General features: G+C 39.3%; 6 protein-coding genes across 7 annotated transcripts; 3 read left to right on the top strand and 3 right to left on the bottom strand.

The window, feature by feature from the left end:
• LOC137940519 (protein PHYTOCHROME KINASE SUBSTRATE 1-like) lies at positions 1–2,137 on the top strand. The gene has a single exon (XM_068785628.1). It carries the CDS (start codon positions 598–600, stop codon positions 1,978–1,980), a length of 1,383 nt encoding a protein of 460 aa, XP_068641729.1. The 5' UTR covers positions 1–597; the 3' UTR covers positions 1,981–2,137.
• A 3,723-nt stretch (positions 2,138–5,860) lies between these two features.
• On the bottom strand, positions 5,861–9,837 carry LOC137940520 (sphinganine C4-monooxygenase 1-like). 2 transcript variants are annotated; one of them, XM_068785631.1, is made up of 5 exons: positions 9,807–9,837; positions 8,790–9,064; positions 8,091–8,590; positions 7,732–7,999; positions 5,861–6,744 (listed from the first exon to the last, which is right to left on the bottom strand). In XM_068785631.1, exons 4-5 carry the CDS (start codon positions 7,951–7,953, stop codon positions 6,199–6,201), a joined length of 768 nt encoding a protein of 255 aa, XP_068641732.1. In that variant the 5' UTR covers positions 7,954–7,999; positions 8,091–8,590; positions 8,790–9,064; positions 9,807–9,837; the 3' UTR covers positions 5,861–6,198. The 2 variants fall into 2 exon arrangements, with proteins under 2 accessions (XP_068641732.1, XP_068641730.1); XM_068785629.1 differs by having other exon boundaries at positions 7,732–8,590.
• Positions 9,342–11,817, bottom strand: LOC137940178 (origin of replication complex subunit 6-like). The gene is made up of 10 exons (XM_068785111.1): positions 11,698–11,817; positions 11,575–11,621; positions 11,324–11,428; positions 11,120–11,200; positions 10,829–10,940; positions 10,646–10,708; positions 10,479–10,566; positions 10,296–10,387; positions 9,807–9,903; positions 9,342–9,713 (listed from the first exon to the last, which is right to left on the bottom strand). Exons 1-9 carry the CDS (start codon positions 11,815–11,817, stop codon positions 9,850–9,852), a joined length of 762 nt encoding a protein of 253 aa, XP_068641212.1. The 3' UTR covers positions 9,342–9,713; positions 9,807–9,849.
• An 808-nt stretch (positions 11,818–12,625) lies between these two features.
• On the top strand, positions 12,626–18,374 carry LOC137940497 (NAP1-related protein 2-like). Its single transcript, XM_068785599.1, has 10 exons — positions 12,626–12,891; positions 13,845–13,967; positions 14,101–14,151; positions 14,292–14,363; positions 14,542–14,655; positions 14,751–14,815; positions 15,623–15,683; positions 15,825–15,881; positions 15,979–16,023; positions 17,846–18,374. The coding sequence occupies exons 1-10, from the start codon at positions 12,763–12,765 to the stop codon at positions 17,915–17,917; spliced, it is 789 nt and encodes a 262-aa protein (XP_068641700.1). The 5' UTR covers positions 12,626–12,762; the 3' UTR covers positions 17,918–18,374.
• Positions 18,375–19,675: 1,301 nt separating this feature from the next.
• LOC137942019 (elongin-A-like) lies at positions 19,676–22,434 on the top strand. The gene is made up of 8 exons (XM_068787685.1): positions 19,676–19,756; positions 20,618–20,867; positions 20,981–21,118; positions 21,216–21,294; positions 21,608–21,676; positions 21,799–21,871; positions 21,998–22,066; positions 22,161–22,434. The coding sequence occupies exons 2-8, from the start codon at positions 20,694–20,696 to the stop codon at positions 22,228–22,230; spliced, it is 672 nt and encodes a 223-aa protein (XP_068643786.1). The 5' UTR covers positions 19,676–19,756; positions 20,618–20,693; the 3' UTR covers positions 22,231–22,434.
• A 1,624-nt stretch (positions 22,435–24,058) lies between these two features.
• Positions 24,059–25,033, bottom strand: LOC137940177 (cysteine-rich repeat secretory protein 55-like). Its single transcript, XM_068785110.1, has one exon. The coding sequence runs from the start codon at positions 25,031–25,033 to the stop codon at positions 24,059–24,061; it is 975 nt and encodes a 324-aa protein (XP_068641211.1).
• Positions 25,034–27,158: the final 2,125 nt, after the last annotated feature.

The following is a 27,158-nucleotide window of genomic DNA, read 5'->3' as shown; positions in this document are numbered from 1 at the left end:
GTCGAGATTCTTCCGCTTCGACGATTGATTCCTTGACATTCTATCGAAATTCAAAACAGCATATCATAGAAATTCTGCTTGTGAGTAGCCTCTGGAGCTTCTCTGTTTCGGTTTCCGTTCATGGGAATCGAACTGCTAATTTTCCTGGGTTCATTGCGAGCAGTTTTTTTCTGAGTCGCTTGATGTTACTGTATTCAATTTTATCCTCTGGGTTCTTGACTTGCGTTTAGTTACTTTCTTCTTTTAAGTTCTTTGTATCTGGGTTTTCGAAAGAGTCTGTAGATTCTCAAGTCGAAATTTCTGCTATTCTTGTCCCGATCTACATCTTCGGTTTGTTCAAGGGTTCTGAAGCTCTCAGGGACAAATCATTTCTGATTTAGTTTCTATTCCTCAATTCTCTTCTGTAGGCCTTTCCGAGTCTTTCATGCCTGCTTTGTTGCTAGAGTTTTGGCTGTAGCTGAGGATCTGAAACAAGTCTCAGAATTTATCCTGTAGTCTCTTCAGTTTCGAAGTCTCTGTAATTTTTTGTGATTTGCTCTTACGTTCAGTACTGTGTTGGGTTGAACAAGCTGGTTGGGGCTCTCGAAAATAGTTCCCATGGCGGCAGTCACAGTGACAGCACCCTCCAACGCCAATCTCGGTCCGAGCATTTCATTGAACAACAAAGGAGACCACCTTCGGGACGCCTCCTTTTCCTCCTATCTCACCGAGGAGAGCTTCGTGCTGAAGCTCGGCGAAGTGGCCAGGACTTTGCCAACCACTGTGGCACCGGCCACCACCGAGCCAGTCTACCAAATAAACTTGGGATCAAGAAGGTATACTCCCGATGGCGAAATCAGCATCTTCGACGCTGAGAAGTACTTCAAGGGAGGAGTTGACGACGACAACACGCTGAAACCAGAGGGAAAGATCGAGATGTCGGACCTCCCCACGAAGATCAGATCAGGTACCCCCAGTACTTGTTCTGAAGTGAGTTGGAACAGCCAAAGCGCGTTACTGCGTGGTTTTCGGAGAGAAAATCTGCAAAAACAACACAGCGGGAAGAGATTCTTCGGCGGCTTCGGCTGCAACTGCTCAGGCAAGAAATCAGTCGACATTGATGCGAAAGACGGCGATAAGAACTCCAGCAGGAAGATCGTCGACCTGGGTGCTCCTCATTGCACCGACGTTCCGATGAAGGAATCCTTCAAGATAGGTCGGATTTCGGCAGCCCCGCCGATTCGACTGCGAGAAGAAGAAATGGAGTACGTGAGGTTTGATAAAGGGTCCACTGGTAAGAGAGAAGATTGCTTCTCGTTTCCAGTCATGAACCCAGTTGCAGGGAATTCCACCATTTCGAGACGAATAATCGACGACGATCAGCCGCGGATGTCACTAGAGGTCTTCGGGTCGCCTCTCCTGGGCAAGAACATGGAGCCCAGTGAACACCGCAGACTAATGATGTTGCCATACTCCGGCCAGCGACCCGACGGCATTCTGGAAGGCTCCACCAACGACGGCGACGACGAAGACCTCTGCAGCGACTCGAGCTCCGACCTGTTCGAGCTCGGCGGCCTTCCCGGTCCACAGCCGGCTCTCAACCGGCAGGGCTCCGACGGGGCATCGAGCTGCATAGCCCCCACCGAGGCAAGCATCGAGTGGAGCATCATCACTGCCAGCGCCGTCGGCTACTCCTCCGCCGGGTCGGAGTACGGTGACCCGAAGGTGGGGTCGGCCAAGATGGGTAAGGTTTCCATGGTGAAGGAGGCTCAGAGGCGTCAATCTGGCTCGTTGCTGGGTTGCAGGAGCACCAAGGCGTTGAACGTCGCAGCTGAAGCGCTCAAGACGCCGGAGAAGACATCGCCGGATCCACGCCGACGCTTCCGGTCTGAAAACGGCGACGGGGCCCACATCGCTCTCTATGGATCCCCACAGCATTCTGTGCCGTCAGTTTCAAGGTCCCACTCTCCTCGTGCTCTCCCAGCCGTTCGATTGACCTGAGAGACGATAGACCAATTGTTTTCATGTGTAATTTGTTTTAAGTGTGTAACAGTGATTTTTGTAGAGCAGAGCGGTGGCCTGCACGCAGATATTGGAAAGAAATTTCATTTTATCTCTTAAATGGTTTTGAGTGATTTAACGTAAACCCCTTTGTTTATGCCCTATTCACAAGTATCCTCGGAAGGATTAATTCATAATATTTTCAGGTAATTATATGAATTTATCAACGAATTAGATTCAACAATTGGTGCATCCCCACCCGAGACGGAACCCATAAAAAAAAGAATTTAATCATTATTATTTTAAAAAATAGTAATAAAAATAAAAATTTAATTATTATCTCATTTCTACTAACTATTTTTAAGAATAATAATAAATAAATTCTCTTTTTTTTCTTTTTTAAGGGTTCCAACCCCTAATTTGTTTAAATATATTATTATAATAATACTATTAAATTGAGTGCTAGGTTCTAACAAAAAAATTTAATGCATTATTTTCTCATGATAATAAATTTAAAATTTGATTATAAATAGATAATATAGTAAATTCAATGTAAGATTGAGGCAAATGAGTGAAGTCTTCCTAAACAACAATAACAACAACAAAAATCAATACATGAATAGAATCGACAAATAAATTATTTATCGATAGCATGTATTTAAGTGGAGCCTTTTTCTAAAATGCAAAAAACCCATATCGAAAACCCGTTTACGTATAGATGGGTTTCTCTAGTACACAAAGCAAATCTCAAGTACCATCATACCTACCTAAAATTTATAATCTATATAACATAAATATTTTTTTATCAATTTTGAAGTAATTTTTTGGTCCTTAAATTAGATACCTAATAATCTTTTATAAGATAAAGTAATATTGCATGAAAGCCAAGGTTAAAATGCATTACTCAAAAGGCAACCAAGCAAAATCTAGCAACATCTAGAAGAAGCCTAGAATCCAAAAGATAGAATAAGTGTTCTCTCGAAGTTGGTCAACTAAACGATATGGTCCCAACCTCATTCGCAAGAACCCCTTTTCCTCATTCCACACCAGAAGTAGCCTGTCATGGCTTGGAACTAGTATACGTTTGATATGAGCAACAAAATGTGAACAGGGAATTATGTCCGCCCCCCATGTGATATAATATGTTTGATATGACCTCAGATACATTGCCTTCTCATGGTTAACTTTCTGAGCTGCAAATCAACAAACTTGAGCGAGCATAGATCACTGGTATCTGGAGACAAGGGTCCCCTCTGCAAACTCTTGTTTTAGAAAGTGGAAGCACAAAGAATTCTGGGTAAGGGGGGCCTCACAATAAAAAACCTTGCATGCTTCCATTTAGTCCAGCACGCACAGGTGAGGAAACTCAACTTTAACATTCCCCTGTACCGTAATTGCTGCTGTCGCCTAGATAACTCAAATTTGGGATTTGGAGGGAGAAGGTTGAGATAAGGAATCTTATTCAGCAGACCCCCTTGTATCACTCTGTAAATCTAACCTCGGCTGGGAAGACTGTCTCTCTTGGCCAGGAGACGGCACAACCAAGTTTCCTCTATTTCTTTTTTAACTAAACCAATTTCTTCCATAAACCCCCACAAGTCCTCAAGGAACTTACATGGGTAAATCATTCAGTTACTCATATAGGCAAATGAAGTGGGGAAAGGGAGAGGACAAGAAAAACAATTCATTTCATAAACTGGGAATTTTGTCAAAATCACAGACACCCCATTTTGAGGTCCACTAAAGAGGTGAAGAGAAGAAACACATGTCACACACTAATGAACCCATTTCACACTCATCTGAGTTGCAGGAATACTGGAGGAATGTTTTTTGGTTTGACACACTCAACTCACAGCAATCGTATCTCCAATATGTGGCGCCAACAGAGAAATGGTGTGGAGGTGTCTCACATTCAATATCATAACTACCTCACAACTATAAGGTGGCTCCCGAGACCCATCACTCTCTTTCATGCCATTGGTACCTCAGGCTGGAGATGATATAACTCGGAGGATTAAATTACAAAGGCCAAAGATATTACCATTCTCCTCCAAGACCGTGGAGGCTGGAGAGCAACTACCCACCTGTATCACTGAAGCATATCAAGGGACAACTGAACAAATCAACTCCTGTAGCCACAAAGTGCCCAGTGGCTAATCATTTTCTTTCTGTGGTCAAGTGACCAAACATGAAACTGAGAAAAGCTAAAAGCATTTTATCAAGCATTATAGTAACATAAAAAGGTACTCATACTCTTTTGTGAACATGCTTAGATTAACCTGGCATATATTAAGACGTCTATCATGAGACCCCTGTAAAGAAACTAACATCCTTCTACTTCGAGCCATTAATGTACTAAGCAATATGCTGCCTTAAGCAGCTCATTGAAAAGACTCTTCCTAAGGATGCTGGACATGGCTCCATGTCGTTGATTGGGTGTAGAGATAACCCTGCAAAGTGAAGTTAGATGAGCCATAAATGCAATGCAAACAGAGAGGTCCACACCCATTACTTTCAAAATCATTGAGTTGGAAAAAATGGATGGAGCATTTATGTTGGAGAAAAGGTCTTTGGAGTTTGGTTAGGGAGGAACTTTAGGATAAGAAAGCAGCCCCAAAGTGGACCATGAAGAAAAAGGTCAATCACGGTTAGGCAATATATGCCACAGCACATTGGGAAGGATTTCTATTTCGGAGAGAAAGATCAGTGACAGTTCCGATTTCTTTAAGCTTAAAGAAAAAAAAGGATAGTTGATTTATTTGGAGAAATACAGTTTTCATAACTTTCCTTTAATTTCTTTAAGCTTGATACAAACCAATTTCTTTGATTTGCATGTTTCATCTAAGGAGTTTATGATGCATTTAAAGGCCACCAAGTTCCGTGCATGAAGGATTACTAAACAACTTCACCAACTCCCTCCCACCAAGCCCCTGCCCTAGTATTTGTTCGCATAAAGAATCTAAGATTATTTTCCACTTACATTGGCAAACTAGCAGCTCATGGAACTTCAAAGTTGGAGCAGGGAAGCAGATATCTTTAAGCTCAAAAAGAAAAAAAGAAAGTTGATTTATTTGGAAAATACAGATCTGATGTCCCAAGAGATTGCGGCGAAAGTGTCTTTATAACTGCTTTAAAGAAAAAGGCAATTTTTATATCAAAATTTGAGAGATACATCATTGGCAGCTGGCACTAGAGCCCAAATCTCAGCAAACACATCATAACTACTAGTGAATTGGACCAATTTCTACAATTTTAATGATGGGTTTAACATTTTTTGTTTGCACTCATATCTGTAATAATGTTTCCTTGGTATTTACCTACTTTTCTTCTTTTACCTTTAGAAATTGAGCAGAACTGGTGGCGTAATCATAAGCTCTAAGATTACAAAAGAAATCTGCAAGAAGAGTCTGCAAATAATAGACAAACATGAGGCTAAAGTTGGGATTTTAACTGCAGAACGAGGAGCTATTACTCATTGTTAGCATATGTGAAACAATATACACTGTGCTTTCAGGTGCCAAGCAAGTGGAATAACATTTATTTACTATGAACTGAAAGCTCTAAAAAACTTTATTTTCAAATACAGTTGAAAATAAAGTTTTACGTGATCAGAAATGTTTGAAGAGCTCAACTACAGATAACAAGCAAAAAATTTAGTAGTTCTTTGTTTCTCATTCACTTTTACTCCAATTTTATGTCACTCTTTTTCTTTAATTTCATCATTGCACCAAAATTTGCAAAACATAAGGCATGAGGACCATTTTCATTAAGAATAATAAACTAAAAATGTATAAACTTCCTTCAAAAAAGATCAGGTCAAATCCCATCAGCACAACAAACTTGATCAACAAGTCCATAAGTATCTTAACGACATACCCATCGTAGCTAACACCTTCATAGATGTCACTCTCTATCTCACAAAACAAATGAACTCAGCTAGCAAGGTGCACAAGGATTTCACTATTGACTTTAATATACAGAGAAAAATATAATAAGGATATTGTGTCAAATGATATTCATTTCTCTGAGCTGTACAAATATCACTAAATGTCTATTGCTATAATTCCTTCACTGTGTTAAAAACATTGATAAGTATACTAAAAGAGGGCTGCATGAGGCTATATACAATCTCCAAGATGTTCTGCCATGCATACACAATGCATATCTAATCATGTTGTGCTAAACTAGTGGCAAAAATTAGAGATGTGGGTATTGACCCTAATCTTTCTTTAGAGGGACAACTTCAAAACCTCCATCAGCTCTCTTTTCGAGAGAATAAGGCATATATGTCCCAAGAATCTTGTCCCACATAACAAAGAAGGGCTGTGAAAAGTTATACTTATTTCCGTAAAGTTGGTGATGGACATCATGATAGGCTGTGTTGTTTCGAAAGAATATATGGAATATGTTTCCTGGAAGCCACAACCCACAATGATCATCAACTGTCTTGATTGTAGCGAATGAAAAGAAAAATATGGATGTTCGAGGGGACATCCCAGAAAGAAGGAAAGCCAGGGCTCCACCAACTGTGTCCAGAAGAAGTCCCTCCAATGGATGGTTATACAGCGCTCCAAATGCATAGGGCACCACAAGCCGGTGATGCTGAGAATGAATGTGGCGATACAAAAACTTGTTGTGGTGCATGTACCGATGCATGAAATATTGCCATGTGTCCAAAACTAGCATCCCAATCAAGAATTGCCCAGCTAGAACCATAATAGAAGGCTGTGATATTTCTGCACCACTACCATCATTGGCAGTTACCTGCAGATGCAGAGGAAAGAAATAGCATGCTTAAGAAAAGCCTGCATGAAGTAGGAAATCAAATCTGCAATTTCTTTCCATGGTTTACTATGTAATTCCACTCTAACATAGGCTCACAATTTATGATATTTCCTTCTCTTATAAACCCAGTCAGATAACAAAAGGATCACTGATGCGGCAAAGCCAGAAGCCAATATCAAGGGCCCACATTGAATTAGGGTACATCTGATATCTTGTTTCATGGAAGTTTGTCACATTTAATGTATGAAGGAGCAAGAAATGACACTTCTTCACTATTAATAAAAATGCTCACACAGCCCACCATAGACACTCCAGAAAGACGAAACTTGTTTCAAACCACCCCTGCTTTATAATGTCTGACATGTTCAGGATGGTACTAGTTACGTCCTGAAGATGAGGGTCTTCAATAGGCATTCAAATCACAGAGACAAGGCACTACTTAATGACCTTCCACAGATCTTTCTATTCCTTTAAAAAGGTGTTACCGACAATACAACAAATTATGCAAACTGTCTAGACACAAGCACTTCTATATTGCTCGTACATCAAACTTTACAAAACCTATTTTCAGTTGACTTTGAACAAACCAAAGTCCAATCTTTGTTTTTAAAATTCATCAAGATGTTTCATAAAAGGTACCTTGCACCCTTCATGTCTTAGGAACTCCTTGAGGACTTCTAACATATTCCTATGTTCACTTCGTATTGGTTTCTTAACCATTCATCAAATTATACGTGCTGTCTATACGTATGTCCTTCCAAAATCCAAGTTGAGTAAACAACTTGGAGTTAATTTTGTCATATTTTCCTCGTCAACAAATCAAATGTACAGAAGCTACGAATTGAGAACCTAAACAACTTCAAGTATCAGAATACAAACGATCTAAACCGAAACAGAAACGGAGATTACATATTCAAGGAAAGCAGCCGTAAAATAATAAAATCATTTGAAACATAGCGCACTTACAGTAAACAAGAGGATGGCAACCACAGCTTGAACAACCTGTTGAAGAAGAACTCCTTTAACCACTGTTTTCTTCCCAACTAAGTTTTTGACACTTTCATCTTTTTTTGGATGCAACCGATAGTTGTCAAAGGAATCCAACATGATATACACTGCCGAATACAACCAATACACCAAAACAGGAACAAAAGTTCCCAATAATTCATCGGATACATATTGATCCATCTCTCGGCCAAAATATTTACACAACCAGACTCCCCTTCTTCAATTTCTGTTCCCACAAAGTTCAACAGATTACGAAATGAACCTATTTTCCCCTCAAAAGCAGGCGAGGTAATAAATAGCTCAATCAACAATAATACCTTATTATACTTTCTTCAGGCTCCAGACTCACAAGAAATAACAAGGAACAATCTCAGAAACTTCCGAGCTCTTGATTCCAAAATACAGCTGCAAAGTAGCGAACGGCCAACTTCACCAGCCACTGACTCAAACCTAACGATCCTAGAAATAGAAATAGAAAAAGCCAAAGCCGAAACAGCAATTCGAATCCAATACAGAGATGAACAGCTCAATCCACCACAAACGAACCGAGCCGGGGCAAACGAGTTCGGTAGGACCAAAGAAAAGACGGGAGAAGTCGATCGTTGAAATTGAGGAACTTCTGTAGCGGAAGAAGACAAAAGCGATGCCCAGACGTGGACGGGCATGGGCCATGGCTTCCTTCGATTCGCCCGTGCGCGGAGTGCCGTTTCGGCGTCGCCAAGCTTTTTCTTTTCGTCTTTTTAGCTGCCCAACTTTCTGATTTCCATGGGGCTTTGCTGAATTACAACTTACAACTACCAAGCACTCGAGTCGAGATCTAGTCAATCAGTCAAATCAAAGTGTTTATAATTATAATAGAATACTTAATACAAAACAGACCGGACATGCCGGTTCAACCGGATAGAATTAAACCGGCCCCTCCACCATAAAACAAGGAATTAAGGGAAAATTTACTAATCAATTTAAGCGATTTAAATGGAACCTACCAGATATCAAACCGGATACATGGGGCTAACCTTATTCGATCGGATAGGGATCGTCCTCGACTCCCAGATATTATATGCATTCTGCTTATATTTAAGCCAAGAACCATATTTCCTTCTTGGCTTCAGCGGATCTTCAGGGGCCATGTAGCACTGGGCATATAATATCCGATTTCTGATAGGCACCACAATGACTAGAGCTGCAAACGATACATTACATCTGCTGCTTTGCTTTTACAGATATGCTGGGAAGCTCTTGGGCTTTTCTTTCTAATTAGAATTGCATGACTAGCTTCACAGTAAGCTTCCTGCATGACAAGCATGAATACCATCTTTCAGATGTTTCTGGTTTTATCAGACTGATTTCTCAGGAACTCATAGAAATATCACGTTTGACAATTTGATAAAATATAATATTTTTGGATGATTTAGCACTTGCTCTGATAAGGATTGAACAAAATGACTAATTTGTGCTGAAGATTGTGGCAGCATGTTATGGAATGGATAAATATGCTGCAAAGGAAAGCATGGGAAGATAGTTAGTCAACTCCCAAGAAAACAGTAAGTGTTTCCATTGCTATTATGAATTTTTTCTACAGATTAACATTATGAGAGAAGGTCAAATTTGAAACTCCAAAAGAAAAACTAATCAGAACAAAAAATAAATAAAAATTGTGATGCTAGTGGACAGTGCGAAGCACAGGTAATGGAATGCAATGAGTCTTTCATTAAAAACAATTTGTCGTAATTCTGTAGCAAAGGCTACTTCTGTTTGTGTAATTGTATGTACATCTTGAGTGCAAGATATAAAGAATGACAGTACACGAAAGAATCTACTTGCCCTCATTAGAGGGATTTGAGACCAGCAACAGGAAATTATCATCCTATGAAGCTTCCAGGGCAACTGTCTCCTGGGCTTTCCAGGCAAAGTTGAGTTGTGTTTGCCTCTTCCTCTTACTGGGAGGTAACAGAGCAGAAAATACAGATTGATGATGGAGAGTGACAATCTGAAATACCATAGATCAGACAAAAAAACTGAGAGAATTATACCTCCAGGTTTGCTGTTTTTATTAGATCTAAGTACAGTAGACTTTCACTTCTCATAAGCAGCTTTTTCCATCTGCTTATGCCTCTTGCAACTTGGAATCTGCAGGAAACAGCATCTTTGATCAAACCACATCAGATTAAGGTGATGGAGATATTGATCAATTTTTAACCGATGGTAGTAGCTTTCTCCTATTAAAGTTTCCTTCTGTTGCAACAAAATCACCTTAACATAATATGCAGTGTATCATCTCGTGGACTGATGAAAGACTAAGCGAGAAAGGGTATAATGCTGTCCACTCACAATCTCGTTGTGGTAACGATGGAAACTTTCAAGGGCTTATTTCATAATAAATGAAGGATGAACCCAGTTCTTCAATAATTAAATGCCTCATATTTCTTAGAAAAAAAAAAAAGATCTCACAGTTATGCATTCTGAATTGCAGGGAGGCATGCATATATGGTAAAGATAAGTATGAACAAGAAAAGGAGTACCTCGAGACCATCTTCAGCATCATCCAATGGATCATCAGATACATCACCTGCATCCTCATGATTCCTTTTGAAAGGCAATGCATCTAATGATTCTGCTAACCAAAACATAAAGTAAGCAATCGAGAACTCAAAAATTTTAGGAGCAATTTTACATATAAGCAACCATGTGGAGAAGAACAATACCTCTGTTCCTTTTAGCAGATTTAGGGTCATTCTTTTCCTTTGCAATTCCCAAAACGTCAAAGCATAGGTCCTTCAGAGAAATCGAAACCTGCAATTAGAATTCAATTAAAAACACATAAGAGTGAACATAGATCAATACACACTGCAAGTTGAATGCCAAATCTTACGCTAGAAAATTCTGTATCTGATGTCGCACAGAGCTCAATCAACTTTATCTTGTCTACTTTGAGCTGTGGAGAAACATGCAAAAAATAAAAAAATGATTGATTATTTGTGTGCTGAATTTGTATACAATCCTCGAAATAAAACCAATAAATGAAATGATCGGGATTAAATCATTGAATAACTGCCTTATGTCTTTTTGCACACAAATAAAATGCAACGGCTGTGAATACTGGCCGACTGAAGTCAGCACTTGCTCGACGAGATGCTGGCAATGAGGATATGAATCGATCTTTGTAGCTGAGAATAGAATAATAGGCAGGCGAATTAATACAGCCAAAAGTGTAGAAAAATCACCGCAGCTAACTGCGAAATTGAATGTTCAACCCATGAGTGAAAGAAGGCGTTTCACTGGCAATAACATCTTAAATACATTTAGAAATAAGAACCCATAGATGGGAAAGAAAGCTAGAACTTACAGAGTTAGCCCCCTCTGCGCAAACGGGATCAGCCTAACGCAACCAAACTGAATTGCTAATTCCCGAACATCCAGCTTCGTTCTGGCAAAAGCAAAAGCACTAGGCGATTTCATTCATATCAACGACTCCAACTAACTCCGGATAGCCGAATTAACAATTAACAATTAACACTGAACTGATTGTGAATACAGAAGAAGCCCTCACTTGACACCAAGACCGTTCTGTAATGAATTAAACGATCTATGATACGCCTTTTCCGACATTCCACTGAGTCGTATTGCAAGTTGCCGATCGAACATAACCTGAAACCTGCACCCATTCGATGTCGATCAACCGATTCACCGAAACACCACTCAAGAAGGACATTTGAATATCGGATTCCTCCAACCACCCTCCTTCCCTCATTCCTCAAGCAACAATGTTAATAAAAAAATTCCAATATGCAAAATTATTACCTATTCGCTGCGATCTCTAAACAAATGATGCCTTTACACACCTCCCCCTGAATTCAACACCCAAGATGTATGAGTAACATTTACACCAAGCCGGTACAAAGATAAGGGGAGAAAGAATCTTACAACGCCGATGACGGAGGAATCAAATTGCACATCGCAGAGGCGACGCAGCTCCTCCGCTTTGCGAATGACATGTTTGGAATCAGAGAGTCCAAGCTTCCTCGCCAGATCAGTGAGATCCATTTTGAGATTTTGGGAGCAATGCCAGAGAAACGTTTAGGTACTTGATGCGGACTAAGGAGAAGATAAAAGGGGACGGGAAGGAGGAGAGAGACAACTTCGAATTTCACGGCTTCACACCATTTACGAGCTTCTCGCTAGAAGAGACTATACAAGAATTCCCGGGAACAGGGGGGGAAATTTTTGGCGCGAATGAGACCCTCCGAGCCACGGCAGGTGGTTCGTGTCGTCGTGGGACAACTTTGGTCCCACCACGACTCAGACTGGAAGGTATGAAGTTCTGTTATCACCTCCTTGGGTTTTGGGTTGGGGATGGGTTTTCCCAAATCAGACCCGAACCTGACCTAGCTTGACCCATTGATGAAACGAAAATATAAAATGTGGTTAAGACGAGTTGGGTTTACGGATATGGGTTGGGTTTGGGGATTCAGATTTTATTTTGGGGTTTGGTTTAAGTCATTTGTATTCATTTTTCACAGCCAATTCGTTAATTAAAATATTAGATTAATTATTGATCTCACATTTTATCTCACAATTTTTTTTAAAAATTTCACCACTCCCCTTCTTTTTACTCCAAAAGCTTTTCATTTTCTATCCATGGCACTTAAAAAGTTAGGTCTGGTACTTTTGAAGCAAGGGTTGGCCCTTTTGAAACTATTCAAAGGTAAAGAAACTAAACTTGGTTGTTTTAGGGTTAGGGTTGTGAGTTATAAAAGTGGGGCCGACGAATGGGCCCACCTAGTCTACCTGGTGCCGTGGGATCCTATATAGATTCTGAAAAGAGACTGCGAGCGTTCGGAGAGGCCTTTTTTGGGCAACTCTGTCTCTCTCTGTTTCTCGTTCTCACTTCTCGGTGGAGCTCGAGTAACTTTCCACATTTGCTTTCTCCTTCTTGACGACTGTCTAGGGTTAGGAGGATCGTATAGCAAGGTTTCGAAGGTTAAAGAGATGGTAGCGGATAAGGGGAAGAAATCCAAGGTTGCGGAACGGAAAGAGGAGGAGGAGAATGAGCACATTGATGGGGAACTCGTGTTTTCTATTGAGAAACTGCAGGAGACTCAGGATGAGCTCGAAAAGGTGAGGATTTTGGTTTGTGGGTTCCGTATGTCTTTGTTTGGGGTTCTGTTAGGAGCTGATTGTTATACTGTTTGTGGACTGTTGTTGGATAGTTTTCTGTTTTTCATTTTGCTGGCCTCATTTGTTTTCGGTTCTGGTTGTTGCTGTTTGTTTTTTATCTGTTGGTAGTTTCATATTGGATTCCTTTCTCGATTATGGCACGGGGAGGATAAATTGGATACTAGTTCATTTGTTTGTCTTTCCTAAATGGAAGAGAATGCAGTCTTAAGTGGTTGGAGAAAAGTGTGGAAAAGAATTCAGACAATGTTTCTCGTAAACAGTTCAGCTTATTTATGTGCAATTTCTGCACCTCTTAACGCAAAATGAGAGGTCGCCTCAACAGGACTGAGCGAGGTCGTGGAGTGCGTCGGTTCCCTTTAGCTGGATTGAGTGAGGTCATAGAGGTAGTTTGGCGGGAATTTAGGTAGTTTCATGCTGCGTTGGACCCCTTAGGACCCCTTTTTGTCGAAGAATGGGTCTGCAAGGACTTATCTTGTTGAAGAAAATGATTAGACGAGGCACTCCAACTTTGGTTTTACCAGCTCAAAATAAGTCACACAGAAGTCATGCTTCAAATGCATGTCCTACTTTTATATGAAGTTTATCTACGATCTTCTTTCAGCTCAAAACGGTGATGCTGTGTCTCAAGGTGCATGGAGATTTTGTAGCTTTTCTTGTTGCGTGTGTGTTCCTATTTCAACATGAAGTTCATATACAATTTCCTTTCAGTTCTTAATATCGATGATGAGTTTCAAGTTTAATGGACATTTTGTAGTTGTTTTAGTTGTGTGTGCACATTTTTTTTTCAGAAGTTGCATGGAGCCAAGGATTTCTTTTTGGTATTCCATCTTATCTGCCAAAACCAGTGCTTATTTCTTTCCAGATCTAAGTCCTAGTATTTCTGTACTCTGTAGGTTAATGAAGAAGCGAGTGACAAGGTCTTAGAAGTGGAACAGAAGTATAATGACATCCGCAGACCTGTCTACCAGAAGAGAAATGAGATCATTAAATCAATACCTGATTTTTGGCTAACAGCTGTTTGTACTCCATCCATCATATTTTTTTTATTCTTGTGTATTTTTGGGTGCACGTATGCATGATTTCTCTTGAATCTAAGCATTTACAATCTTCCTGTTCTTTTAATTGGATTCTGGACTGTTACTGCTGCAGTTTTTGAGTCATCCTGCTCTCTGTGATCTTCTCAATGAGGAAGACCAAAAGGTTGGCCTTTACTTAGTTCATACATGAGTGACTAATAGTATTCTCTTTGATACCCTTTTTTTTGCTTGAATGATTATTTTGACTTTGAAAATAAGTTGCCACCTCTTAGTTTAATCTCACTACTGGTTCATATGTTCTAGATTTTCAAGTACTTGCAGTCTCTTGATGTTGAAGATTCTAAAGATATTAAATCAGGATACTCAATCACTTTTGTGAGTGTTTTGCCCTTCCATTCACTATCTTAAGATGTTTTGATGCACTATTTTTTAGTTCCTAAGTTCAAGAAAAAAAAGTATTTCATTAAAAAACAACTAGCTCCTTTTTTTTAGCTGCAGGGTGGTTTGTTGTTGTCTTTCTATATTACTCAGTGAGGTGTTTCTTATGTTACAGAATTTCTCCCCTAATCCATATTTTGAAGATACGAAGCTTACAAAGACTTTTTCCTTCTCTGACGAAGGTATAACTAAGATTACTGGTACTACAATCAAATGGAAGGAGGGTATGGTAAGTTTAACCTATTCCTGGTATTCCGGCAATTGTTTATTAGCCATAGCATTGCAGTTGAAGCTGATAATTTATTTCCTATTTTGCATTATTAGAAAGATGTTGCTAATGGTGTTGGTCATGAAAAAAAAGGAAACAAGCGGTCCCATGCTGATGAAAGGTCTTCTCTCTCTCTCTGTCTCCCTCACTCTCTCTCTCCTTCTATCTGTACATGTTTTTAGGCCAAGTGTCGTTCAGTTTGTGATAAAGTCAGAACTTCTGCTAAGTAAAAAAAGAAAATCAAATCCTTTAATCACTATTGTAAAATTATGAGTTGATCTGAATGCATGTAAGACTTTAAAAAAAAACTCTCCTTGTAGGTGGAATAATTCCTTTGTAGAGGGGGGATGAACTATGTGCTTGTGTGGCATGCTTCTCTTCACTGTGCAGTGATTGGTATGCTAGTTGATTTGGGAAGGCTTAGGATTTGAACACAGTCAATATGAAAATATGTGTTTGAGCGCATTGTTGGCTGGTATTGTGAGCTTCCCTTTAAAATATCAGATTCAAAAAGCTAGATACTAAATTTATCTAATATTAGTCTTTTGCCCCAGTTATGGCATTGAGATTGTTTATTCTTTTCGTAATAAAGAGACTTGCTACCATATTCATGTGTTGTTGCATTCAGTGAAGTCTCACCTTTAATTGTTGGTTGGCAACTAGAACCTTATTTAAGAGTATTGTTGAGTAGAACAAGAGGTATAACTATACTCCAGTGCATTTATGACTGAACTTCATTGTTGTAATTCTCATTCTGACAACGATGTTGTGTTGTATTTTATAAATAGCTGGTGAACTATTCTGGTGTATTTATTTCATTTGTATTCTCTTTTATTTTATTGAAATTAATCAATTATATATGTATTTTTGAACTTCAATCATATTTTATTTGGTTATTTTGTTTTGAGATTACTCTCGTGTGCTGCAGCTTCTTTGCTTGGTTTGGTGAAACTCAGCAGAAAGATTTAATAGATGGCTTTCATGATGAGGTACCTGTTTCATTTGCTACTCTTTGGTTTAGATTTCCTGCTTCTGTTTTGTCTTTTTCCAACTTACAGGGATTTGAAGAATGGCATAAATCCTTTGGGGGTGAACTATTTTCCTGCAACTTACCTTTTACTTGATTTCAGGTGGCGGAGATAATCAAAGAAGATTTGTGGCCTAATCCTCTTAAATATTTCAATAATGTGAGTTATTTTGTTTCTTCTGTAACTTGTTGCTGTAGTTTTCTGTTTTTGACTTTCATTATCTGGTCCAATGGAATCTTCATGGTCTTCTATGCAGGAAGTTGATGAAGAGGATTTTGACGGAGATGAAGAGGATGAAGAGGTGAACTAAGTCAAATACCTATTATTTTTCCCTCTTTTATCGTTGTTTATTGGCTTGTTGTTGTCCTGTGTTTAAACTTAGAGTTTCCTTGCTAAGCTTCTCCTTTTGTCCTACTGTGTTAGGGCTTTTTCCTTCGAAGTGTAATTTTACATGTTTTTAATGTTTATATGCTGAATTCTCATAGTTAAAAATTTGTACTTCTTTTTTTCTGGCCTCTTCTTGTTCTGTCTTGAGTTCCATTGAAGCTTTTAACAAGAAACTGCTACTGTTACTTGATAGCTTTTTTCAGTTGAAACAGAAGACCACTGCCTACACTAAATGATTCATAACACAACCACAGTAATTCTGATTTGTAACTCCTGTTCTGTTGTCACATCTTCCTCATCATGTGCTCACTAGGTTTCTTTATCCTTTGGCAAGCTGTGCTTGCATAGCTTTAGAAGTGGTCTTATTTTGTTTTAGCCAATGCCATAAAAGCTGACTCAGTGGGGTGACCTGGTCCAGTCAAAAGCTGGTTCAACCAGGTTTGACCACCACTTTACCTCGGGCGATGTCATATAATGTCATAAATAGTTAATTTTTTCCTAAAAGAAAGATCGGGGGAGAAAAGTCTCCTCTTTCTTCTGTGGACAGGGAAGGAGGCCTGCTGGTACATATGGAGGGGGAGGGTGCCAACGTCCTTCCTGCAGCCGTGTGGAAGTGAGGACAGGGGCTCCTATCTGCTTTCCCCGTTTGTGCAGTTGAAGTGGGAGCAGTGGAAATCAGGACCTGGTTTGTGTGGTTTGTCAATTGAACTGCGAAAGTAGGCTGTTTGGCCAGTCTTCTCCCTCATCTGGGTTGCTACATGTACATACCTAGATAGGGGGTCGGGTGTGGTTGAACCATGTTCAAATGACCTTTTGGTCAGTTCTGGTTTTAATATATTGTTTTAAACTATGATTTTATTTATTTATTTAAAAGTCAGTTTTCATTTTATACATTTAACATGTTTTTACTTTTAGTCAAACTTTATAATTGTTAGCTTGCCTGCTATCTTAAGTGTGTTTGTTTGTTTGTATACATTTAATTATTCATTTATATTGCATGACCATTTCTAACTAATGTTTGAAAAACTGGTCAACCTGATCCTCGTCTGGTCAACTGGGTTTTGACCCAAATTCTGTATCTCATACATTGTGTGACCCAGACAAGGGACTGAGTCCAGTATAACCTTGTTCAATTGGCCGATTGTGTCTATGTTTTTTAACACTGGTTCTGATATTTTTGTAAAGATGGTAGAAAAAGGAACTTCTATGTGCCCTTATTTTCTGAATAAACGCTGTAGATATTTCAATCCTTTTTGGTCACTATCTATGTTTAACTGGGAGTACTTTTACACAAAATGTGTACAATAAAAGTCCTGTTACCTTTTCATAAGTGTGTTGATATAGATCTATTTAATAATTTTCTCGTCATGTACAGTTATTTCCTTTCATGCCTGTTAGTTACACAGGAAATGTAGCTGTGCAAAATGTTAATGTAAACCTTTTCCTTTCTTTTTTGCTGTCATTTTTTGGTAATTAAATGCCTTGACGTGGGTTACATGCTTATCTTAATGCGACCATCATAGTTTACAAATAAAAGTGGGTTTCTATTTTTTTAGGTGCACGATATTGAAAGTTCAGAACTGATTTCTAAAGCTTCTTAACATTAGTTCTTCTCTAAGTTGAAATCAGAGTTCCTCTATGTCAATATGCAAAAATAGATCTCCACCTGCCACTCTTTTCCAGAATTATAATATTATGCATCTGAGGGGTGTGCTTCATGTGATGTCTCATTCCAGGGTAAGGAAGCTGATGGATCTGAAGATGAAGAAGATGAAGAGGATGAGGGAGATGAGGAGGATGATGGCTAGATGTTGCTAGCCCTAGTCTTTTTGCTGTCTGATGCATGGCTTAGCTGTGCAAATCATTCTGTAATTGCAGGATGGGCCCAGGTTTACAAGCGGATTTTTATAATTGTTTTTATGTTGGAGAAATGGTAGTCTCTTGTGGCTACTGAGGGCTAAAAATGGGCTACAAAGGAGTCAGTCTCCTTGTATGTTTTTTTGTTTTCTTGACGTTTCTTTTACCCATATGAGGCCTATCAAAATGGTGCTTCTGCTCAGTCGTTGGGAATGTAATTAGGTATTCTCTTCCAAAGGATACCTCTTATCTTCCTTTTGTCTCTTTTGTCCTGAATTTTTTTGTTGCAGATTGTCAGCAAACTCTGGCTGTGATTCTTGACATGTAGTTATGGACACGGTAGAGAGATCTTTTTGGTATGGAAGCTCCCTCATGAATCAAAATGTTACCAACTAGCAAATTGCAATTTGTGGGAAGTCTGGACTACTCAAACCTTTTTATTGGAGTTGATTTATAGTTTGTGCATCTGCCTAATTATTGATTGCGTCCTGTTTGGGGTCGATACCATATCAGACCGGACCGCTGTTTTTTTAAGTGCCCGAGTTTGGGTTGATACCAAACCAATGGGAACACCTTTTTCTATGACTTTAATAAGGGTCTGGCTTTGTTAGATATACTTATGGTTTTGGTCATTTGGAGGTTTCATTACGATTTATAATTATATTAAAGTATTTTTTTTTAACATATGAGGCCTACCTGGATACAACGTTACAATATAGCAAAATCATTAACAATATACATATGAGACTTACGTGTTCATAGCACTTGGACTCGGCTACGCTAACCCCAACTTGACCCCCTGTCCCCCTCCCCCATAAAGTGAACAAGTTATCAAAGGGGACTTCCTTTTAGAAAATTTAGGGGAGGTTTCTGTTTCATTTTCAAGCAATTTGTGTATAGTTTTGTTGTGTTAAAGCCATAGAGAGGATAACAGGTCCAAGAACAGCCAGCGAAAGTATGAAGTTCATCTCTTTTGTTTTTTGACCTTTTTAGCAGAATGAAGTAACAATTTTTTTGAAGGTTAGATTTATTGAGCTTCGAACCTATAACATAACAAGAGATCTCGTTAAGTATGAAGTCCATAAGAGTTTTTTTTCTCTACTGAAGTTTGAAATAGAATATAAATAAAATCTTATAAGTTAATGACCAGCAGATCCATTGTCGTCTAGTCCGGTTAGGATCTGGCTTTCACCCAGGCGACCCGGGTTCAAATCCCGGCAATGGAATTCTTTCCATTTTTTCCCACTATTTTTCATTTTTAATGTACTTCGGAAAATTAAGGACCTCGAATTGCAATCTAAAAAGTCCTTTTTCCAGTTTCATTTAGAATTTCTATTTAGAGGCTGTTGGTATGATTCACACAATGGTTGGCAAGAGCATAGTCCCTGAAGCTGTAAACACTATAATTTACCCTTTTTTTTTAAACCTTGAATGACGTACCAGGGAGAGGGACCACGCGTTTCACATGATGTGTAAGTTAGAGTGCAAGTTCAATTTAGACTTACCACGTTGCCATCCTCACTGCCACAGTAAAAACGATCAGCTATCTCTTCGGAACTTTTGAGCCCACTGGATGAACGGTTAGAATTGCATACAAGGATTAGGATATTCCCTACGTTATTTCAGATACGTAAACGTACGCGTAGCAAATTAGTTTCCCAAACCCTCCGGCGCAAGATAGCGGCATCGGAAGGGAACCTTCCGAGAGGACTGCTCCCCCTCAAATCTATAAATAGTGTTCTACCTTGGAAGGTTTTTCTATTTTATTTCCTTCAATCGCGAGGAATTAGGTGAGTTTCTCGCAATTCTTTGCGCATGATTGTATTTATTATTTTCACTCTAGCTCCCTCTTTAGCTCCCGGATAATGCTATTGCATGTTCTATTTGATATAGCATGATCGGGAGCTAATTATCGTTCTTTATTTTAGCTAGGTGATGATGGATCAAAACAACTTATGTGCCACTGATTAACGATCTCTTCTGAATTTTAATTTATTTAATTTATATTTTTGGGGAACTTGATTGTGGAATGGATCGTTCTTTTTCTGATGGGGCTTTTTTTTGGCATTCCTACCGGGATGAGATATAGATATCTTTGATAAAGACGAGCTGAAACTAGTTCTTATTCCTCGTTATTTAATTCTTCTCATTACTCAGCATTCTCATATAAATTTTTGACTATATTGCTTTGTTTTCTTGAAATATTGTTGAGGATCAAAGTCATGAATGTACCTGATTTGGCATGTTCTATGAGTTTTAATGATAGGATATCACAATTGCTAAGTTTGAAGTAAAAGCGTTTGGAATTTCAGTCACCGTACATAGTTGGGCTTTTTCTTTCAAATAGCTTTACAATGCAAATTGGATTCATATGTGTCTTTAGCTGCTAATCCTAAACCGATGCTCATTCCAGTGGGATAACTTAGTGTTACTGAAATCTTGTTCTTCTCTCTTTAAGCACGTGACAATTCAAGGTAGTTATGTATGATATTGTCGTTCCTCATCACTTTCACAGAATCCTCAACTTAACACCATATCTGTTCCTATTAGATGTGTGGACAGCTGCCTTCTGAATTTATGTTTACTTAACTTTTTGGAAAACATATCATCAATAAATTCATCAATAAAAGCGGTTATTTTTTTATTTGCAGATATCCAATCCAGCATTTTGTTTTAGTCCCTGGAGCTCACACTGGGACTAGGTTAGCTTTTCTTCTTTGGAGAAATATGGTGCAAGCAGTAGAAAAGAAGGCTCCTTCCTTGTTAAAACTCTGCATTCAGACTGCAATAGATAATATAAGATATATGGAAGATGTTGGAGAAACAGATATACACCTGTTGAAGGAGATACTACCTCACTGTACAGCTGATCAATTAATGCACATAGAAAGATCTTCACAGGTAAGTTTCAAAATCTTCTCTACTGCTTTTTAGTCCTTTACATTTCTATCTGCTATTGCAGTGCAGAATTTATAATTGTCACTTACAATACCAATTTTGCTTGCATGTTGCAGGGCAGAGATCTCACTTCTGTGACTGATAGTCTTTGGAAGAAATTTTATCAGCAGCATTTTGGTGAGGAAAGCCTAAACCTTGTCCTCAAGCGGATGAAGCAAAAACAAGTTGTTTTTAAATGGAGACAATTATATGAAGTATATTTTTAATCTTTCTATATGTAATATGTTGATTTGTATAGTTTAAGGTTTATATAATATTTAACCACCGCATGCATGAATCTTTGTTTTACAGGCGAAATTGAAAGAGAGGGATGAAGCTCAGCAGAGGTCAGTTGAACGATTGAGAAAATTATATGCAGAAGAGGGAGTCAGTAAGTTACTTTGCCTCTTTACCATTTTCACAACAATATATGCTCTGATTTGAAGTTGTCAGATATAATCAATTTGTGCCATAAAATTAGTGCTCCTCTCCTTCACGCATTCTGACTTGTTGCTCATCAACCCATGAAGCAGTGAGTAGTTTTTGAAGTAGGACTACTAATCTTTGTAGGATAGTCGTAGGATTCCTTTAGTTTTGCATGAAATAATTCTTCAAAATTGAAGCATGCCCTTGTTAACCTCGTAAACATTAACTGGGGTCCATTTACTTGGCATCAGAATTTTGATGAGATTATTTCCTTGCAGAGAAAGAAAGTCGGAAGATCCAGATATGTTCCAAGGTACCTCCAAGCAACAAGAGAAGCTTCTGGGGAGGTAATACTTTTATCCATTTTGGTTCTTGTAACTCTGCACCTACAAGTCACCACCACGGTTGATGCTTCAGTCTTTGGTTTAGTTCATGTTTGTAATATTGTATCCATGAAAAATTTCACCAGGTAGTGGACCTGGTGGTAGCTGTTCTGGTAAGGGCAACCTGATGAAGAAGGCAAGAACTGAGTTTCTTAAGAGGTAGTTTACATGAATACTTAAATATCTTGTTCAATATACTTCTTCTTTAAAATTCCAGTCTTCCTGTCTCAAGCAAAAAATTCAGTTCAACATAAGCAGTTCTGATCCTGATCTTTTGGTTTGTAGCCACGAGGTTAAAGCACATCAAGCCATGAGGAGAACAGCCTTTCAAACAAAACCTCTGCCATCATCCAGGTATCTCTTTTCCACGTCCATATGATTTCCCAGGCATTTGTACAATCTCTATTTGTGTCTTTTGGTTTCTGACTTACTATTTTGTCCTATACAGTGTTTCGAGGCCAATCAAGCCTAGCGGGTCACAACCAGCTGGTCTATCCAGACAACCAGTAAGGCGATAGCAGCCATGAAACCAAAAGTGTAGAGGAGTTTAAGACATCTGAAAAGCAAATCCACAACCCCTTTGGGGTCGTTCCTGTCTTATGTTTCACTTCTTTGAGGAGGTTGTTAATGGTTGATATTTACCTCCATTAAGACGGAGAGAATGTGCATGTATTCGTCTGTAATTTGTTCCTATATGCAATACAAATTTCGTGTTTATCTCACTTTGGGTGTTCTACACACAGAATTATCCCTCGGATGAGCCGGGAATTCAGGCCGGAGTTCATCCACATCAGTGGGAGGTCATTCACTTTGCAGGAAATGGATAAGCACTGAACTCAGACGCTATTTTCTCTCAACGGAGCTTCCTGCTCAGAAAATTACATGGATAACTGCATGGAGTGGGTCCTTGAATCTTGAATCCTACATCCTTTCCCCGAATACTGGCAAGCTGCAACTGGCAGGGATCGCTACGGAGTTTCTATCACCCTCCCCCTTCAATACACTTCTCATGTTAGAACCCAAAACAAGATGACATCCAACTGAGAATCATCTGATTCTGATATATTCTAGCTGAGTGAGAAGTTAGAACAATAAGTTACCAGTGGAATTGCGGTTGAACTCGGTGAGTCAGCACCGTGTTTGGGCTTAAGTTTTATAGTCTCTGGAATCTCTCTTAAAATGCCAATTTTATAAACTCGTATTCAGTTTATTTCAGTTTACTTGAAATTGGTGTTTGCTTTTCTTATCATCTTGAATGAATTGGGAGATTTAATCCATTTTTATTTAGGCGTTTAGAACACAGAAAGTGGAGAGAAAAGAAAAGTAAAGATCATATTTTTGTTTTCTTGTTTGGATGCCCATGGAAAATAGAAGAGAAATATAGTTTCCCTTATTTAGATAAAAGTGAAAAAAAATAGTAATATTTTCATTTTTTTTTAATTGAGATTTTCTCTCAAGTTTTTATTTCTGTTCTTTTTTTTTTCAATGTCAATCAACAAAAAATAACTTTCTCTCCCTTTTTTCAATGATTCACCGATCAACAGAAAATAACTTTTTTTCCATTTTTTCTTTTCTATGTTGTAGGTTCCAAACAGACCCTTAGTCTATAACATTTTCATGATCTCATCCATAAGTTAATTATATCTATAACTCGTAAATGTTATCAGAATTTGCTAATGGTGTTTGAATAAATTTTAAAAATAACAGTGAACATGTAGAGCCATGTAGGGGGAGCCGAAGGAGCCCCATCCTCCCACTTCAGTTTTCAGAAGAGATATTTTCCCAAACTCTTTAAGCATCGAAGGCCTTCCTCTCCCTTATGTCTGTCTTTAGCACAAGGTCGGCAACTAGCAAAGGTCATCTCTTCATGTAGAATTGAAAAGTGTGGGAGGAAAGGCAAGTCCTCCGTCTTATTTATGAGAAACAAAGAGGAAATGGGCACAACCCATCTTGCCATAAAGCCGCAATAAGGTTTAGGGTAGGGGCAGTTGCCAACCCGTACGTAGCCTAGCCCATGATGTCATGATCTCACATACTAAAAAATCTGTACTATGGAATAAATACTGATAAAGCTTTGAACAACCAACCACATTTTGCAATAAAAGCATTTACCCGCGTTCTCTTCGTTCATCTATACATTCACTTCAGGAAACGAAGTAAAGCCACCTGTTCAAGATCAGTGGGCCCATTGACTAAACAATGGCCCACAAAACTATTTGGGCCTACATGATGCACACTTAGTTGTTGAGTAGTGGAATCAAATGAGTGTGCACCATTTTAAGTTACTCGACCGAGAACGGTGCACACGCAGGTGAATGTATGCCTCCCAAGGATCGATAATTTTCTTCATTTTGTGGGCTCCACAGGAAGCGATCCAACCTTGCTAGTAAATGCGACTCGCCTTCTCAACACCCAATAGCTCAATGAAAAGCCCATGGTGCAAACAAAACAAGCGCACCAGATCCAAATAATCTTTATCTTCACGGCGCTTCTACTCTTCCCGTCCTCTCTCTCCTCGTAAATGGCATTCTGCTCGCCGGAATTGGACCCCGACCAGCCGTCGATGGCGAAGAACCGGTACGTTTCGAAACGGAGACGACAGTTCCCTGCTATAACGGTCGCACCATGGGAGCCGCCGCAGCAACGGTGGGTCCTCATCACGGCTGTAACTAGACAGGAGTCGCACTCGTCGGGTGTGAGAAACTGAAGGCACTCCATCGACGCGAATATGGGAAGCCCGTCACCGTAAACGATCTCTCCAGCGGAGAATCCCTGGTGGGTGGCGAGTCGGGTCTCAGCTCTCAGTCGTGGAAGTAACGTGTTTAGCGCGGGATCGAACCGGCGGTGGTCGGGGGAGTCGGTGCGGCTGGCTCGGAACGTGAAGACTTGGAGGGGGAGCTGGGAGGAACTGGCCGAAGATGTAGTGTAATAGTAATGGATGTAACAATAGTCGAACCAGGCCGAGACTGAACCGGAGCTCGAGCAGACGGTAACCATGGCTTCTACGGCTGCTTGAGCGCAGCGTGTGCACTGGGTCGTGGACAGATGGGGACGGCATTGGAGGAAGGTGTGGACGAAGGGCAGCTCGCCGTGGTGAGAGATGGATGCTGCTGCGTAATGGGTGGTTGACAGGCGGGAGGTTAGATTCTGCTGGAGGGTGTTGAGGATCTGTTTCGCTTGGGCTGCTGTGAAGAAAGGAGATGATGAACTGCAGTTGAAGGCTAGAAGTGACGGAGGAAGAGGAGGAGGAGAGGTGGATGTTGCAGGGAGGAAGAGGGGGAGGAGGAAGAGTAAAGGAGAAAGGAGATGAAATGAAGCCATTACTGGAGACTATAAAGAGTTCTCTCGTGAGTCTGAAAAAGAAAAGAGAACTGTCTTTGTGGCTGCTTGCTCGGTGGCCTAGTAGCCTGTAGGGATGGATATTAAAGTGTTCTATTGATTTCAGTTTTCATCTGACCCATCAACACCCTTTGGAGCATCCAAATTCGACGAGAGTGGGTTCAAGCTCCTCCTCTCCATAAGTTTGCCCTAGATGTTCATTTTAATGATTCAATATGAATAGAGTGATTTAAAAATTAATTATTAATTCTATATTTATTCAATATCTCATGTATTTATGTTAATCATGTTCATTAATATAATTTTAAGTTATTTCTAAAATAAAATAACGATATTGTTATAGCTATTACCAAGTAAACGTAGACATTCGTTTTAATTGATTAATCCTACAATCATTATGTATATTAGGAGAAAATTATATTTATTTTAAAAAAACAAAACTCATATTATTTTGCTATGATGATAAATTTTACCTATAAGAAAGAGATCTTGAATTTTTACGGGGCAAGACGATAAACCCCTTATATAAACTAATCGAAGGGTTTAGGGTTTTCACTAAGTGAAACAACTTAGAAATCCTGGATGCCTACCTTGGTTTGTATCTTAAGGACTCATGCAAATTACTTAAGTTGTTAGTATAATTGGGTCAATTAAGAATAAAACTATATTTTTATATAAGATAAAAGATTATTGACCCTATATTTATTTTGAGGTAAGATTTGCTTACTACATGTACTAACAATAGGGTTAGTCTCTCCTAATCACGTGAAAATCGAATAAGACCCATTTAATAGAAAATTGAGGCTCCTTCATCGTTTGTCTTCGTATTTCGGTAACATTTGTAAAATTAACTCGGAGTATCTTGCTTGCACCTAATGAATTCAGGTTAAGTAAACTCGATATGATAGAGAAATTGTAATCTCAGTTGAGTCAACCGATTCTCATGAACGTATGATTTAGTCTCGAAAGAGAGATTCTAAAACAATTAGCGCAGGGAAGCTATTCTTACCACGTCAAAGTCTCATAACCATGATTTAATTCCAAAACAGAGATTCTAAAATAGTCCAGTTTTCTTCTCCGGCTCAGATCTGACGCCTCCAATTCCGGTCAGAAAACCAGGATCTGAAGTTTTAGAGTCGTAAAACCATGGCATGAACAACTATAAGCAAAAATGAGGTAAGACAAAGAAGCTTTTCGGGCATATAACCACAAAATCTAAATATGCGCATTCACAATTGATCCATTTTTATTGCCTATCAGCTGTCGATGACTTTTATGTTAATACTTGTTCACTTTCAGAGCTCTGACAGCTGTGCTTGTACCTTCTGTAACGCGGCAATGCTCTCCTTCCAGTGAATAACTCTGCACAAACAGAAAGAAGACGAGACACAGGCATAAACAGCGCCAAAATGGCCCAGAGTCGCAACAGATTACGAGGAAGCTGCGAGACTTCCGATACTCACCACTGACACAGACGAAGCGACACCCCTTTGAGTTGCTTCGAACTTGCTCGTGAGCCGACCGGTTCACATTAACTTTTTTTTACCAAAATATATATATTTTAATTATTTTTGTCCTTCAACATCTTAAGCTGCCGTGAATTTAACAAAAGATGCCTTTCCGCAGTTGGCAAAAGGCGAGAGAGCCATTCTTGTCACGTGCCTGGAAAGCATAAAGCATTACGTGGAGCACGTGACCTGGAACACAGAATAAGGAAACCCTTATTCAGGGTTAGACATTTTTATATGGATTAACGGGTGTATGAGCCAGGGTTTTCTGATTCGGATGCGTGATTCAACTCAGACACATGAAAGCCTGAGTTAGATCAAGAGTCGTCGATTCAGTGACTGGATTCACGGCGAGTTGGAAGGATTTGGTCGGAGCATAAAAACTGAGTCTCTCCTATAACTCGATTTATCCCGCCCAAAATCTGATCCGATTCACTCCCAGTTCGGATCGACTCAATATAGTAGAAAACCAAACTTCCAACGCGTCCTTGGGCACCGTCCAGGAGATAAAAGACATCAAGCCCGAGCATAAAAATCGCTCTGCATAAAGATTACACCCATACGGAATTTTGAGTGGGCGAGACGTCTCGGCCCACGTT

This window comes from Aristolochia californica, unplaced genomic scaffold, assembly GCF_029961685.1.
Source record: "Aristolochia californica isolate CCGP_79_NKW_82.1479 unplaced genomic scaffold, dmAriCali1.0.hap1 SCAF_9, whole genome shotgun sequence".
Lineage (NCBI taxonomy): Eukaryota > Viridiplantae > Streptophyta > Magnoliopsida > Piperales > Aristolochiaceae > Aristolochia > Aristolochia californica.
Note: the sequence above shows the minus strand (reverse complement) of the source record. Positions and strands in the feature narration are given on the sequence as shown.